The 17,070-nt window shown below is 38.9% G+C and overlaps 1 protein-coding gene across 1 annotated transcript in view; it reads left to right on the top strand.

Annotated features, from left to right (window-relative positions):
• CPXM2 (carboxypeptidase X, M14 family member 2) overlaps window positions 1–17,070 on the top strand; it is a 75,173-nt gene that overhangs the window by 52,390 nt on the left and 5,713 nt on the right. The window contains exons 6-12 of the mRNA XM_082054521.1: window positions 1,104–1,192; window positions 5,568–5,691; window positions 7,043–7,239; window positions 8,092–8,265; window positions 9,458–9,755; window positions 14,468–14,607; window positions 15,255–15,354. Coding sequence (XP_081910647.1) covers window positions 1,104–1,192; window positions 5,568–5,691; window positions 7,043–7,239; window positions 8,092–8,265; window positions 9,458–9,755; window positions 14,468–14,607; window positions 15,255–15,354 — 1,122 coding nt within the window. The remainder of the gene's footprint in view (window positions 1–1,103; window positions 1,193–5,567; window positions 5,692–7,042; window positions 7,240–8,091; window positions 8,266–9,457; window positions 9,756–14,467; window positions 14,608–15,254; window positions 15,355–17,070) is intronic.

Below are 17,070 nucleotides of genomic sequence, written 5' to 3'. Positions count from 1 at the left end.
TCTTCCTAATAATAATTATGCTTTTCCTACCCGCCCAAAAATTGCAACTTTTATGTGGTACTGTTTAAAAAAAATCATTTTTCTTCTCTAGGGACTGTCTTTTGGTTGTGTTGCAATAAGACTGGATTATATTTAGGCTTTGATTTTTGTCTTTCTTTTTCTAAAAAATTTAAACCAAACGAAGATGATTTTGTGGAAGGGAAGCAATTTATCATAGCAGCCTGACAGCCACTGGTTTGACAAACGATTACTCAAACCCCCAGACATTCCAGATATGGCAAATTAAGGAATGTTTCCAATGTTTCCCAAATAGACTTGTTTACATCTAAAAATAAATCAGAATAGATCAAGTTTAGGAGCATATATATATTTGTCAGGAAATACAGAGCTGAGCCCTAACAGTCTTGGCTGTTTTTTATCTAGGTGAATGGCCTGGAAAGTCAAGGAAATAAAAGTTATTGTTCTATCTACATATTCTCCTTTGATTCTTCAAAATGCAAACTATAACTTATATCCATATAGAAATAAATATGCTAATTTTAAAGTAACAAAGACCTCTGACTCCCACTGAAAATGTTTAGGAATATACTCAGGAATGCTTAGCATTCACAGTAGACCTTTCTGTATTTTGCAAGCACTGCATAGACTCTAAAAATACTCCAGAAAACGAAAAGATAATTCCTTATATCTTATAACAGTAATTTAATCAAACAGACACAAAACATTTACTGGGGTTTTTTCCTCCGGTGTGGCTTTTTCCCCCACTCTTTTATCTTGCATCTGGCTCATCATTTTCCAGCATCTTTTGCCCTTCTCTGTAGCCGTAGGATGCTCTTCTGCTTTCTGTTGCAGTTCAGTTGGTGCCAAGCAGCTGTTCAGCAAGCTGATTCCTGCTGCCTCCTTGCTTCTCTTTGAATCCATATGAGCTGATTTGAGCAATAACCAGAAATATTTCAAATTTGTTGTTTTGCTTTTGAAAACCTGTTTTGAATGCATGTAGAACAGTGGAATTCAGATTTCTGCATTTCTTCATGCGTTGTGGCTAAGCATCCTTATATTCAAAACTAATAAACAGATGAAAATTCTTTTATTTCTTTTCTCAGACCCAAATAATTATTACCACAGAAGAAATGAAATGACAACCACAGATAATCTTGACTTTAAGCATCACAACTACAAGGAAATGAGGCAGGTAGGCAAAGAGGCCGGTGCATCACCTCCTGGATATGATGGATGGGTGCAGGCTTATGGAATCTGAATTATACCTGTTAAAAATTATATTAAACAGTGTCTGCAATCTATTTATTTTTTTCTGTTTTAACCATTAAAATCCTAAAGGCTTAATTTGTACATCATCCAACCTTAAACAAGTGACACTCCATGACAGAGGGAGCATTTACACACAACGTGCCATCATTTTTCTTCCATGTATATTTGAGTTATGAATGTTCAGTGGTTTCTTCTATCAGATTTGACCCTGACTTAGCCATCAGAATTCTCCTATATTTTTGTGGTTTGGGATAATGAGAATAAACAGAATCCAATTCTGTATTCGCAGTTGTGAAAATCTGCAAAAACTGACCAAAAAAAAAACCACTAGTAAAAAAAAAAAATCCTGTTAGTATAATTTTAAACCTACAAGCCAGCCTTGTTAATCTTGTTCCTTTGACATCAAGTGGGTTACCGTGTTGTTGTTTTTATTGTTGTTTTTAATCTTGCTTCATATCACCACAGGCAAAGGTGTGTGTTGTGCTAAAGAAATATTTCTGCCCACTTGCCCTTCAAATATAAAGAAGGACTTGAAGTGTGTGAATCATTTGCCGGATGCTGAATTTTCAGTGTATTTATACTGCATGAATCACCATTCATTTTTATTGAGCAATTGTCTACTGAGTCACATTTATTTCGGCAGAGATTTTGTGGCCTATATTTCTTAGTACAAAGATTAGACAAGTATAAACTCAATTGGCATAATTACTGTCAAGAACAATAAAATAAAGTGTATTTCAGATCCTCATTGCAGAAAGACAGGCTGGTCAGGTATCTTTGGAAGAAAAACACAGCTTTAAAACAGATTTTTTTTGTCTACTTTTCTTGCAAGTAGAAAATTTTCGACTGCGGCTGGTCAGTTGTGAACTGGTTTTGACTGTGTTTTTCAGTTCCTGGTTTTCCGTGTGTCAAAATAGTTAATTTATTTAGAGCTCATTGGATTCTAATTGGGTTCTGCTGCTGGTAGGCAGAAGACTATGTTTTGCCTTGTGATAAGTCTTAGATCCCCGAAACTATTCTTAGAACTTAATAATTTATTTTCTGAGTGTAAAATGGAAGAATAACTGTCAATTTCCAGAGTCAATTAAAAAAAATATACTGTGCATTATTGTCAGTTTTGCTAGCTACTTCACTGCCAACCATCTTAGAAAAATGCTGTTCTTTGGAGTTATTTATCATTAAAATTGAAAATGGAGGAGAAAAACGTGTTCCCTGGGCCATTTTTGGGATCATCATATTACATTGCAATATGTCAACTATTTCTGAGAGGGAGGGATCTTCTCTGTGTCACATTATCTTAATAGAACTCTCTGTTTAGGAAGATGAAATTTATAGTACCAATGTTTTCTTTTAAAAGAGCATTCAAGATTCTTCTTTCAGTCAATGGGAACACTCCCTGTATCTTGTATGCAGAAGGCAGGATTGTCTTACAGTCCGAAATATTTGCATTCATTCTGTATAGGAAGCTGTTAAAATAATTTATAGATATCCCCGGGAATAGTCTGAGATGGACATTTGAGTACAACTCTGTCTTTGAAATAGCTAACCTGGTCATATATTAGGAAATAGCAATGTTAATTTTGAAACACGCTTACCTGGATGTCACTCGTATCTTCGGACAAGCCAGACTCTGAGCAGCCCTGAGGTCTTGTGTTGCTCTTCATGACCAGCTGTATTTATGAAGTGATGTAATGATAATGCAGATAATTCTTCTGAATTAAAGATCACTGTATATGTTACTAGTTGAACCGGTTTATTTTAGGGCGAAACAACCAAATGTAGAAGACTAGAGAGATACCCAGTGAACATCCAGGTTGCATGCAAAGCCAGATTGACCGTCTCTGTCTGATAGTCTCCAAGCTCAAGGAGGAGGTAGTTTCTTGTTTTGCCCACAGCAGAACAAGAAATACAGAGATTTCCACAGACAGTAAAGAATAGTCATAACCTGAAAGGCATTGACTGAGAACCCTTTTGCCTCCTCTAAGTGTAGACGGCACTTAGACCTGGGTTTAATGTACCTTTTCTGTGAAATGGACCTTCAAGAGACCAGTTTTGTGAGGCTTCTTTGAGGACTGTGTGCGGTCTTTTTCCAGGACGCTAATAGAGTAAATAATTGGTAGTGACAAACAAATAGGAACTGTCAACTCAGAACTGTTAGAGAACATAATTGTCGAAGTGTTTTACAGTCCTGCTGCTTGCTAATAAAGCCCTGACTGATTGTTACCATCAATTGTCTTGGACAGTTTGTGCAAAGCGCAGAGAAAACACTGTGACATTTCAGGTGACCTGTTGTGCCTTTTGTAGGAAATGGATATGAGAAAAGCAAATATGAAATATGTTTATTTTCAGTATTGCACTTTTATATAAGCATTTAACTAAGTTACTATATGCATAGTGTTATAAAAGAGGCACAGTGAGGTCTGCTACAGATGCCCTAACTCAAGAAAGGGTCTTTGACTTGGAAAGTAATCCCGTGCTTGCAATTAAAGGGATGATGGGGAGTTTTCTGAAGCCAATACGAATATTTTCACTCATTGTAATGCACTTTGAACTTGATTCTAGGCATTTTTCTCACTAGTGATGAACTTTTAACTTACTTTTAACTGCTTTCCTGAATCAATGCTGCAGTGCCAGGGATTTTAGGAAAAGCTTCAGCCCGGTTTCAGAGACACCCCTGCAAGGACGGGTTCATCTTCGCTATTTCACGTCTTTGGGAGCTGCCTGGATGCAGCGACACATCAGCCAGGAGGGACTTTCCTGCAGTTTGAGGAGAGTGTAAGGAGAGGAATTGGTAAACACAAAGCTGAGACTAACATTATTTATACATTATAGAAAGAGGGCGTCAGCTGGCTAAAATAGACCTCCTTTTAATGCAATATCTGTACTCATTGGCAGAGTGAAAAAAGTAGTATTTATCTCTATTGGAGAAAAACACTGTATCTGATCTGATGATAATCCATTTAACCCTTTTGTCAGTAGGACATGAACTAATCATCTCCACACAGTAGACCTTGGATAATTTTTGGTCCACGAGGCTCCAGCAAGATTTCTATAGCTCCATATCCATTTATAGTATTTTTGGTTCATTATGAGCCAGTTGACTATGAGAAGTTTGTCCCACAAAGTTAGTAATTGACACATTTAAATCAAACACTGTAAAATGTAAAATACTCTCCTCTGTTTTCACCTTATGTTTCAGCTGGGATAACAAATGGTGACATATACACTTACGTATGCCCAAAACATTAAAAATACTTCCATGGAAATAGCTGGGTACCCATAATACCAGCACACTGATATGATGACAGTGGTGAAAAAAAATAGATATGGAATTAGACAATACACTGAAAGAGCATATCTGACTGTATTTTGCAGATGAATGCCGAGTTTAGATTTGCAAAATAAATTCTCATATGTATAAAACCAACGTGTGAGATGAACAAACGTACAAAAATAGCATCTTTTCAGTCTCTTTGCAACATGATTATAAATAGAAGTGAAGCCTTTTATGAGAGGAATTTTAATGATGTTCTTTCCAATGTGAATCTTGTTTCCACTTAGATTTGGTAAATGGTGGCATGGGAATCAGACACATCTAATTATGGCATTTTTTAAATCATCAGCCTTGTTATCATCCAATATTGTTTCTAAATTAACACTGTGTGAGCAAAGAGTTTTATTATGCTACAATATTTCTTCAATAATGTATGCACCCTTGTTTGTGAAATGATTGTCTAATTAATAGTCCCTAGGGTTCCAATTTACAGTAAATTCCTAATTTCTTTCTTTAATGCCTTCCAATGGAGAAGAAAAAAAAACCCACAAATAAATTCTTGTCATTTAAAGCTATTTGCAATAACAATTTTTAGTCTTGTTTGTAAATTTTAATGTTCACCTGACATGTCAAAGTGAAGTGTTTGTGGGACAATTTAGCCTCCAGATATCCTTATCTGGATGACATCTGTGTAACTCAGTTGAAATAAAATTCTATTGGACTTCCCCCTCAGGTCCTTAATTTAGTGAAAAAATGACAAATACATCTCACGTAAGGAAGATCTTTAACATCACCTACGCTGTAGTGTTTCAGCAGACACGATTCAGCTTGTTCCAGCTGAACAAACATTTTGTTGTGTGACAGCAAAGCTTTAACGCATGAACTAAACATAAAACTTTTATATCTAAGAAGTCACCAGAAAAGAAAACACAGAGTTTTTGCTGCAACCAGTTTGAAATGAAATACTAGTGGATCTGTTTTGATGCTGTATTCTCTAACTATATGCCATTTTTTTCGTTTGCAGTTGATGAAAACTGTGAATAAAATGTGCCCGAATATCACCAGAATTTACAATATCGGAAAAAGCAACCAAGGACTAAAGCTGTATGCTGTCGAGATTTCTGACAACCCCGGAGAACACGAAGTTGGTTAGGATTTAGTCTAACTAATCTGTTGAAGGGTGTTGGGTTTTGTCTTTTTTGTTTAATCCTCGTTCTCTGTATCTGCAGTAATTATCACTGATGGAATTATATTCACGGCAGCAAAGATTTCAAATGTATGTGGGAGGAACTTCAGCGCTATATTTCTAAATTGGGAAGAGGAGGCTGAGCACAAATAGAAGGCAGTTTGAATGTGGGATCAAATTCTTTAATGATAAAGAGTTTTATTCTTTACAATAACAAAATAGAAGTGAATTTTAGTACTGGGGAATGGATTTTAGTTGTGAGGATTTTTGTGGCTTTGGATAGAAATTTGCCCTTTTTTTATATGGTGTGAACGCATTGCAAGCAAGGACAGGTGAAATCTTCCAAATCATCTTTCACCGGTGAGTGTCGGGGTACAATACCCTACAGTGGTATAATTCTTCAGAATAGAAACTTACTCAGTCTTTGATATGTCTGTGGAGAAAAATAAAAACCTCACTATGATTGGGCCTGGGGCAGCTGTTGGAATAAAGGCGTCTTGTGCTTTGCCATGTACATAAATACCCTGATACATGTTCATCCCACCCAAGGAGGAATTCTAGGACGTGCTCCTAAAACACTTCTGTACTTTGCCATAAGGGATGAAGCTCAGTAAACGTAATCTCTCAGTAGACTTGGGGCTGATCTTAACCTGCACTCTTTGAATCTCAGATATTAACAGCAGAATAATTAATCTAATCTGCTGTGTCTACTTAACTGTCTTTGAGAGGCCTTCAGAAAACAGTGTATCATGGGCCAGGCAACTGAATTATAGAGCTTCTTTAAAATAGCTGGCACTATTCCTAATCACCTCTAAAGCAGTTGACTGCAAGTATTGTGGCTTTCAATATAACCTAGGAAAATATATGTGAACCTGTTATTTGATGAGTGAAGGTAAAGGAGTGTGTGAAGTCGGAGATCAATTACTTACAGTAGCTGACTTAACTTTGAAGAGCTTTAACATCTGTCCCAATGAACTACCGACAATGTATTTTTAATGTTATTTTTAGACAATCAGAACTTTAAAAATCTACCTGTGACATGCTGAAATTGTGAGTATAATTAAAAATCTGTTTAATGGAAAGTGAGTTATGGAGGTTTTACACAGTGGCTTTAGATATCATTGATACATAAGCTTGTTCCTCTAAAATAACAGCAGAAAGTAATTATTTGTTTCTGTAAAGCTACATTTTCACCTATCATTTGTTCAGTTAAGGCATTTCTTCAGTGAAATGTTGCTGTTGACACGGAATAAATTTAGTTGAATATTGATTTACTGCTCTGACTGCACTTCTGCCCCATGTGTCTTCAACAGGTGAACCAGAATTTCGATACATTGCAGGAGCTCATGGGAACGAAGTGCTTGGCCGTGAGCTAATCCTGTTGTTAATGCAGTTCATGTGTCAGGAATACCTGGCTGGGAACCCGCGCATTGTCCATCTCATTGAAGACACCAGAATCCACCTCCTGCCCTCAGTCAACCCGGACGGATATGACAAAGCTTATAAAGCGGTAATATCATTATGAGCGTATCAAGGAATTATTTTAGTTGTATTAGATTAATGAAACATGCTCCTGTTGTCATTATTTTTTTCAAAGGTCATATTTTTCAATGAAAACAAACAAATAAAAAATAAGCACATCAAAGCAAACATAAACTACTGAAACATTCAGAAAAAGAGCTGAAAGAAACAGTATTTGATGTGACATTGGCTATCGGGAAGATGTGTATGGAAAGAAAGGTCTCTAAAACTGCCAGAACAAACCATACTGAGGTGTACAGATCGATGGGAACACCATTATGGAAAATGGAAAATTCATGCAGTGTGTTTCTTACGAGAAACCAAGCTAAGCATGTGAAAATTTGCATTCTTCCATAGCTGAAATTTAATAGTGTGTCTTTAAGGAGAGCACGATGTGTTGGGCATTGTAATAATTCAGTCTGAAAGAAGACAGACACCAGGAGGAAAATTACAGGATCTGGTCACATGCACTGGAAAATCTTCCAGGTCAGTCTGTAGAAGACTGGAATACAAAAGCTGGACTTACAGCCATGGAAGGGAATATATGGCATCCCTATTGCAACCCAGGGGAAACCTAGTCTTAAATAGAAATCTTGAAAACAAACCAGAACATTTTGGCTAAGCCCAAGTAATTTTTCATGGGTTTTGCTTCATCTTATTCAAGGTTTCATACAAAATGAAAAAAAAGCGCCAGTTATTCGTTTCTGTTAATGAAAAATTTCAACCTTTCAGTTTTCTGTGTAGAGTTATCTCTGACACTAATCCCACTTTGCTGAGGGCTCACAGGTTGTCGTGTTCTGCATTAAGTTGTGTTTTTTTTGTTTTGTTTTTTTAATCTAAGGGTTCAGAATTAGGGGGCTGGTCTTTAGGACGATGGACTCAGGACGGCATTGACATCAATAATAATTTCCCTGATTTAAACTCTTTGCTCTGGGAGTCCGAAGATCAGAAGAAAAGAAAAGTTCCGAACCATCACATCCCGATCCCTGACTGGTACCTGTCCGAAAACGCCACCGTGAGTAAGACCCCTAAGAAATGAGTAACTTGTAGGTGAAGTTACATACCTGGTCTAAGCTTGTTAGTCAATGGAAATAGAAATTACTGTTCACCTCCATATATTAGAGGCAGCCTTTGGGAAGGGAACTGCTTCCTCCTTTCCCTGAGCTATTGCAATAACCTGGGAGAACCTGATTTCCAACTTTTAGGTGGCAACAGACAGAAAAAGTTAAGCCCACCACAGAGCTCAGTCCTGTGAATCAAGCTTCTCCCTAGTTTTGAGGCATAGATAGGCTCTCTGCAAACTCATTCAACATACAGATTTCTCCTGGGGTTTTCTAATTGCTCTTATTTGAAAGACGTTGTTGCAGTAGGGCAAGGGGTAATGGTTTTAAACTAACGGACGGGACATTCAGACTAGACATGAGGAAGAAATTTTCGACACTGAGGGTGGTGAGAGCCTGTCCCAGGTTGGCCAGAGAGGTGGTGGATGAACCATCCCTGGAGACATCCCAGGCCAGGCTGGACGGGGCTCTGAGCAACCTGAGCTGGTGAAGATGTCCCTGCTCATGGCAGGGGGGGCACTGGGGGTGGCACTGGGGGAGCAGGGAAGAGCCCTTCAACCCAAACTGTTCTGTGATTCTATTATATTTTTATTTGAAATAACAAATGCTGAGGCATATGCAAAACCAATGCAGTGGCTTATGCTAAAGTCATTTGTTGGATCGTAGTGCCAAAAATTTAGCTTATTTTTACATGGTCTTTTAAATATAATGGCAACTATTTATAGTGGCTGAGATTCCCTCAGTTTGAGGGGAAGGCAGTTAATTGGGGCAGTTCTGTGGGCTTTACAAATTTCTGTGTTAGAAATCCTGTCTTTCAGAAACCCATTTCAGCAGGGGCAGCGCTGTCAGGCTCTGACATCTTTATCAGTTGCTGCTCTTGGCCTTGCTGTTCAAAGATGTTCCTGTTGCATAAATTACAAGCTTTAAGGTTTTGTTAGTTTTTATGGGTTGTCGATGACCTCCAAAGGAACAGCAGGCAAGCACTCTAATTTAAAGAAGCCCTTCTGCTTGGCCACGTCTTTTGTGCTGGCTAAGAAACTCAGGAGGACTCAGTAAACTGCAGGACTTTTGCATCTGGTCTACCTTTGAAACAAAATTATCAGGTTTTACAGGTCACAACAAAGCTGCTGTTTCTTTTTCTCCCAGGTGGCAGTCGAGACACGGGCAATAATAGCCTGGATGGAAAAAATCCCTTTTGTGCTGGGTGGCAATTTGCAGGGAGGAGAGCTGGTGGTGGCGTACCCATACGATATGGTGCGGTCGATGTGGAAAACCCAGGATTACACACCTACCCCAGATGACCATGTCTTTCGCTGGCTTGCATATTCCTACGCGTCCACGCACCGCCTGATGACAGATGCGAGGAGGAGAGCGTGTCACACAGAAGATTTCCAGAAGGAGGATGGCACCGTTAATGGAGCCTCCTGGCATACTGTGGCTGGAAGTAAGTGCCTGTAGAAACTGTAATTAACATTACTTTGATAATTGGCCAAGAGGGCCAACTGTGTTTTGGGGTGCATCAAGCACAGCGTTGCCAGCCGGGCAGGAGGGAGATTGTCCTGCTCTGCTCTGGTGCGACCTCACCTGGGGCACTGTGTGCAGCTCTGGGGACACAGGATAAAAAGGATATAAAGCTACTGGAGAGTGTCCAGAAGAGGCTACGAAGTTGATGAAGGGTTTGGAGGCGAAGCTGTATGAGAGTGACTTGAAGTCACTGGGTTTGTTCAGCCTGGAGGAGGCTGAGAGGAGACCTCATGGTGGCTCCAGCTTCCTCACAAGAGGAGCAGGATGGGCAGGGCTGAGCTCTTCTCTTCAGTGACCAATGACAGAACCCAAGGGAATGGCAGGAAGATGGAGGTTTAAGTTGGACATGAGGAAAAGGTTCTTCACCCAGAGGGTGCTGGACACTGGAACAGGCTCCTCAGGGAGGTGTCATGGCCCCAAGCCTGACAGTGTTCACAAAACAACTAGACAACACCCTCAGACACATGTGAATTTTGGGGTTGCCCTGTGCAGGGCCAGGAGTTGAACTTGATGATCCTGGTGGTTCCCTCTACACTCAGGACATTCTATGATTCTATGAAATATGCTGATGCCATCACTGCCTGGTGTCCATTGCAGTGGGCAATGGTGGTAAAATGTGGACTGAGAGGAATATTTCCACTTCTGAAGGTCTGCTTGTTGCATTTCATCAGAGGATTGAAGGAGACTGTGTCACTGGCCGTTTCCTTTACCACTGAGGTTTCCAAAAGTGCCCGTACAATACATTAGTTTTATAGATTCTGTACGTTCAAGATGATTTCTCAGGAGAAAATCAACCCAGTCCAAACCCACCATCGGGGGGAGCTTGTCATCCTTTGCCCATTCAGTGGGTGCCAACAGAAAATTACTGCCCAATATCAAAGGTAACCAGTGTCAGAAGCAGCGACTCTCACACTGGTTGGGAAGCCCAGGGAGACACTCTGGTGGCCCTTGGATAAGAAAATGATGATTTCAGCCTCCTACTCTCTGAACTCAATCACAGATCAGCCCCTACTCACACTTACTTTGAGTTGTAAAAACATGCCATGAAAAGCTGCTACTTGCCTGCTACCGTCCTATTAAAAAACCTCAACATGCTTACACTTAAACTTTGCACGGGCTCCATAGGCATTTCTACTGCCAGAATAAATTACAGATTGCATCGTTCACCACATGCCCAAACCTGTTGCCCAGTCAAGGAGCATGAAAGGGAGACCAGGTCCTGTAGTGTAGAGAAAACATCAATTTCCAGGAAAGTCCAATTAAAAGCACATTTTTAACTGCAGTAGGCGCAGTTATCTTCATGGGTGTACATTTCGAGCAGACTTGGAACAGGAACTCTGCTGATTCATCACAATTCTGCTCAAAATCTTTGGTTTTTTATAACTAAATCAGTTAGACAGTGTACTCTCTGAAATTTAGAAATGAGCTGTGCATCTGCCTTCACTTGAATGGCCATGGGAACAACTGCAACAGTAATGGCAAACAGATGCGGACCACATTTTTATTGGAATTGGCTCTTGTTTGTAACTTGCAGGTAGCTTCACTGCATAAACATTTCTAAATTTTGGACACAACTTTTATCCTCTTACATTGGCATGTGTGAAGTTAATGCTGGCCAGTCTTTAAAGGCTAGAGCCAGGAATTAACTTTTCAAATATTTCTTCAGGAGGTTCAAAAGTGCTGGGTGAATTCAGAGGGAAAGATTGAACTGCTTAGATCACAAGGCCAATGCCTGACAATACATTTCTAAACATTTCTGCAAATTCTAAAAAAAAAAAACAAAACCAAACCACCGAATGCTAATTTGATTGCTTAATTATCTAATTTATTAGTTTAGTTTTCCTAAGTGCTGTGAGAAACATGATTATGAATTGATCCAGAAAACATGATATTGGCCATGTCACTAACAGCCGTCACACCAATTTACATTAAGTAACGATGTACAATATAGATGCTGAATAGTATTTTGATTTCTTAGTAATAATTGCATATTGGAATTGGTTCAGCAGATTTGTTTAATTGCTTGATGGTATTTCTCATTATACTTTACATCCTGTTCTCCTTCATTATAATCAGACTTCCAAAATCATCTTTGAGAAAAATGCTAGAATATTGAGTTTACTTTCAGTTCTTTATACCTTGCACTCCAGACTAAACTTCAAAATATGTGTTTCCATTTGGAAACCTTGCGGCTGTCCAAATACGATTCTAGATTTGGAGACAGATTTCCCCTGTGTTTTTTTCACTCTGTAACTATACAGATGTAGCTGACTCCACTTTTTATTTACCTTTTAGATAATCATGTAACACTCGCTTCTCCTAAGCCCCTGCTTGCTAATGTCTGACCTGAAGGTGACACACCAACATTTTGCTTGCAGAAAGCTGCCCCCCTGTCCTTTGGTGTGGGTGACATCTCCTTGCTGTACCACAACTTGAAGCTGCCCATCCTCTCGCTCCTCAGCCACCTGCTTGTGATCACGCACATAAACTTTTCACTGCTTACGCTATGGGAAAATTTATAAGGGATTTTTCTGATTCCTTTTCAACACCACAGAGTCCCCAGAGAAGTTTGTGCACCACAGATATCTTGCACAGATATCAAACATCTCTGCATGCCTTTGAAACCCAGCCAAACTATTGCCTGCACATACTCAGGACTGCAAAGCGTGCGAGTTCTTCAGCAATGTCACATATAATATTTCTGTGCTGGGTGAACTGCACAAAAGCAAAGCACAAATTAATATAATTTTACTTCTCTTTTTTTCAAGGCTGGATTTGCATGTTTCAGATGCTACACGGAGAGTTGCTTTTGGCAATGTGAAACCATTTTCTTAAATATATGTATTAAATCTGAACAATTACTATGTATTGCAAAACATTTCACGACAGATTAATCAGGATGCAATACAGTATATGAGGGGAAAATAATTGTGACTGTTTCTCAAATGAAGGGGAAGCACGTTCATGCAGCGTAGCATATGCCACTGTCTGATATTTGGGCTTTCCCCGTCAGAAAAGTGGAAAGATTAACATCTGTATTATATAATCCTCCTGTTCTGCATCCAGAAGGCACTGAGGGCTCGTTAAATACTTGACTACTGCTCTGTGGTAATTGGATGGGACTAGAAGGTTTTTTTAACTCTTTTCAGTCAGAAGTGCTCGGTGAATGCATTTCCTGCTAATCTGTGCCATTTAAAATATAATAATAAACGATCATTAATAAATGCTCTCTGCAACGTGGACTTATACTGCAGCTCCTCAGTGGTCAGAGGCACTAAGGTTCGTGGGTTTGGATCAGGACACATTTCTAATGGAAATCTCTATTTCAGAGCAGCGGTGCAGATTCCAGTGCTCTGCAAAGCCATAATAGGGAAAACCCAGAATAGATCCTTTCATTCCTTACAAGCTAACAGACACCATATATAACTCAAAGGAATTTTTACTACCTTGATTTTTCTGGCTTTTCAATCATTCAGATTACTTACATGGGAAAACATTTAGACTAAGAAACTATTTCAGCAGCTGCTCAGATAAATCGTACATAGCAGTCACCGTGTGCGCATTACTCTGCATCCTGACATTTAGGGTTCAGTTGAGTTAATGGTCCCACATCCATGGAAGGCAACTTAGACCATCCCATTTCTACCCAGGGCAAACAGAAGTGAGAGCTGCTCCATGGGAATGTACCCAGGATTACTGAAGCTCAGTACTTTCTTAAAATCCTTTCATAACATCTTCCTAATGTGCCCCTATATTCCCCATCAATATCGTAGAACCTTTATCTGGAATGAGCTTAAATTTTTGTTTGTTTGTTTAGTTGGTTGGTTAGGTTGTGTTTTGTTGTGTGTGTTTGGCCTTTTTTCTTCTTTATGATTTACAGGGGTTTTTGACCATAATGTACAAACTTTTAATGCGAGAGAAACATTCATGGGTTATATTTCTCCATTTAATTTTGTTTACCCAAAAAGGAGAGAAACACAAAGTAGGATGGATTTTATTTGGTGTACATGAGATATGCCGTGAATTATTTTGCTGAGCTTTATAAAACCTACGGTCCCCCTTTCTCATTGTCCATTTACAGGAGTTTACGGCCACCTGCCATAGTTGTCTTCAGACATATTTAGATGTTTACTCCAGGAAAGCCTGATATGAGAAACAGATTATATGTTAAACCAGGAGCTAATAGTATCTATATCTAGAGACAGTCTTCACTTCTTTGCAAACACACAGACCTGTAGATTATGTGGCAGGGTACCCTGGTGAGAAAGATTTTCTGCTAAATCTCTATTTCCTTTAAATTTTGTGGTGGCAGAACAATGCTGCTCCTTGCAGCAAAGAATTAGGGATGTGCTGGGTCCGTCTGTTGTGTTTTCTGTTTTGAATGGGATGCTGTCTTTAGGAAGTGGGGATTTTTTGTTAAATGTACAGCTCTGATGTTACTCTGATGCTTTGTTACAGGATACATGGCATTTGTAAATAACTTTTGCCCTGCCAGATCTGCACACTAAGCCAGCTAGAAAAATACCCAGTTTGTGTTTAAATAAGTTCTATTGTTTTGCATAATATAAACAGATCTGATCAATGCATTAAAAGAGAGTATAAAAGTGTTTCTTTTTTACCTCCTATTGACAGGTATAAATGACTTCAGTTATCTGCACACAAACTGCTTTGAGCTATCCATCTATGTTGGCTGCGACAAGTATCCCCACGAGAGCGAGCTGCCTGAGGAATGGGAAAACAACCGCGAGTCCCTGATCGTTTTTATGGAACAGGTATTCGACAGAAGAACAACGGCTGAATAAATTGATGGCTCCTTTCAGATTGAAAGGGAGCTTCATGTTTCTGATATTTTTCTTGCATGACTAATTAAGTGATTATTGGTGTTTGTGATAGAAACCTTACTGTAAGCAATACTGGCGTATCACTTCAGCCAGACTGTTTTAACGTAGGAGGAAGACAAAATAAAGAAGCTTGCTGAAATTTGCCGTGAGTGCAGAGCTTGTTAGAAATGATCGATTGCCAGAAAACAAAAACAAACCAAAACCAAACACACACAAAACCAAGCAAACAAACCAAAACAAAACCGACAAAAAGCAATGCAAACCAAAACAAACAACCCCACAAAAAAAGCAAACAAAGAACCCCAAACAAACTAACAAAACCCGTTATGTCTACCGCTTTATCTGCTTTTTATCTATCTTTTGAATTTGATGCCTCAGGAATCCTAACAGTTCAGAAGTAGCATATGCCTGGTAGGCTGATACTGTGCTAATAATGATATTTCTAAATCGTGTGAACCATAAAGTAGGAATAGAATGCATTTAATTCATGTATGAGATTAATGATTTGTTGTATCTTCCTAATGATAGCACCATTCATTGCTGTGCAATATTTAGTTTTTTGCTTATTCTCTCAACAGGTACATCGAGGCATCAAAGGCATAGTAAGAGATGTGCATGGAAAAGGAATCCCAAATGCTGTTATTTCAGTAGAAGGTGTTAACCATGACATTCGCACAGGTAAAAAAAAAAAATAATAAAATAGCAGTGCAAATGAACAGATTAATGGTTTAATAACAAAATAAAGAACTTCAGCAGATAGTGCAGAATCCAAGGAGCACATTGCAGGAGGAGTGGGTCACTTCTTTCCATGGTGCAGCTGCGTAGACAAGAACAGAACTATGACTTTCTTCTCTGCTCCCCTTCTTCTTCCCACCTCTTTTAAAGTAGTTAGCAAACAGCCTTTTGTCTGCCCCAAATCAATAGCCTGAGACTTATTGCTCCTTTTCTCATGTAAGGGTAATGCAAATCTAACCCAGAAGAATTATGGCTCTGAAAGACAAGGATGTAGGTGATACCTGGTGGGTGCAAAGAGAATTCTCTGGCTGATAACAGTTGTAGGACTGTGAATGTGTTGGAGATGTGATTTGGAGCTGTGGCCAGAGGAACAGCTGTTGTGGGGAAAGGGAGAGTTTCACAACCTGGAGTCTCCTGCAAAACATCACGGCTTTATAAAAGATTATTTCATAGGGCTCAGTAGAGACGCTGCTTTTATGGGTGAATTTCAGACCAGAGAATTACTTTTCAATATGTATAGTTTTAAAAAAAACGCACAAATGGCTATTTGCCTTGTTAGCACAGTCTTGGTCTATACTCAGACACATATTTATACTTGGAGCAAACTCCAGGCCTGTTTAATAGCCTAGAAAGCAGTTATGGCACTAAATAAAGAGCTGCTTTAAATAGACACTAGCAACTACAAGATTAATAGTAATACCTAGAAATTGTTGTTGGCAGTTAGCAGGCAGGATAGTGTTCAGTGGCCATTGTGTTCGTGTATGTATGTACTGTGATTTAAGACACACAGTTGTCTTAAATGGAGAAACAAGAGGGTGTAGCAAGGAGAGTAGAAAGAAATAGTAAAACAAGATGTCAGCAGGAGTCTTCAGTGATTGCACTCAATGTTGTTTGCAATAAGTTAACAAGGTGTCTGTTGGATGTTTACAGATAAGCAGCATCGTGATGAATAACCAGAAAAACCATAGTGTTGTGTATTCTAGGTTTGATCTAATATTAGTAACAGCAATTGTATGTATTTTTTACATCCTGGCTGACATTCTGGGTCATTCATTAGCTGCCACTTTCACTTGCTTTGCCACTAAGGTATGATATGTCACGCTTTGACATGTAAACTGATTTGAGGCTATGGAATGTCATAGAGCTTTAGATAAGAGACTTAGGAATCTTTAACATTTGCTAAAGTAGATTATCTGAGCCAAATATGAATCTTGGAATATCAAACTTAGTTTTTATTTTATTTCAGTGCTACTGTGTGTCTGTTTTAAAATAAAATATTGAATGACAGATATTTAATTAGGCAATATTCTGCCTTAAATGTTTTAAAATAGTACCACTGGGAAATGATAGGAGGAATTAAAGTAATCAGTTGGTTTTCCTTGTCTTGGAAGCCTCGGCAGTCTTGAAAGACTGCCATAAACTGTAAGTTGTATTACTCTGTCAACAGAATTAATATATTGCCCTGGTTGAGGTCGAGGAAATGCAGTAAGTGATTGATCTCTAGCTCTCAATACGCTGGATTGTCACCTGAAAGAAAACTTAACAGTTTAAAGGCAGCAAACACACACATGGAGCCCCAGTGACATGGTAATAATGGTGTAGGAACCCAGAATCCACCCTGTAATGCTCAGGGAAACTTCAGCTATTTCCATCCAGACT

This window comes from Streptopelia decaocto (genome assembly GCF_964273445.1).
Source record: "Streptopelia decaocto genome assembly, chromosome: 5".
Lineage (NCBI taxonomy): Eukaryota > Metazoa > Chordata > Aves > Columbiformes > Columbidae > Streptopelia > Streptopelia decaocto.
Note: the sequence above shows the minus strand (reverse complement) of the source record. Positions and strands in the feature narration are given on the sequence as shown.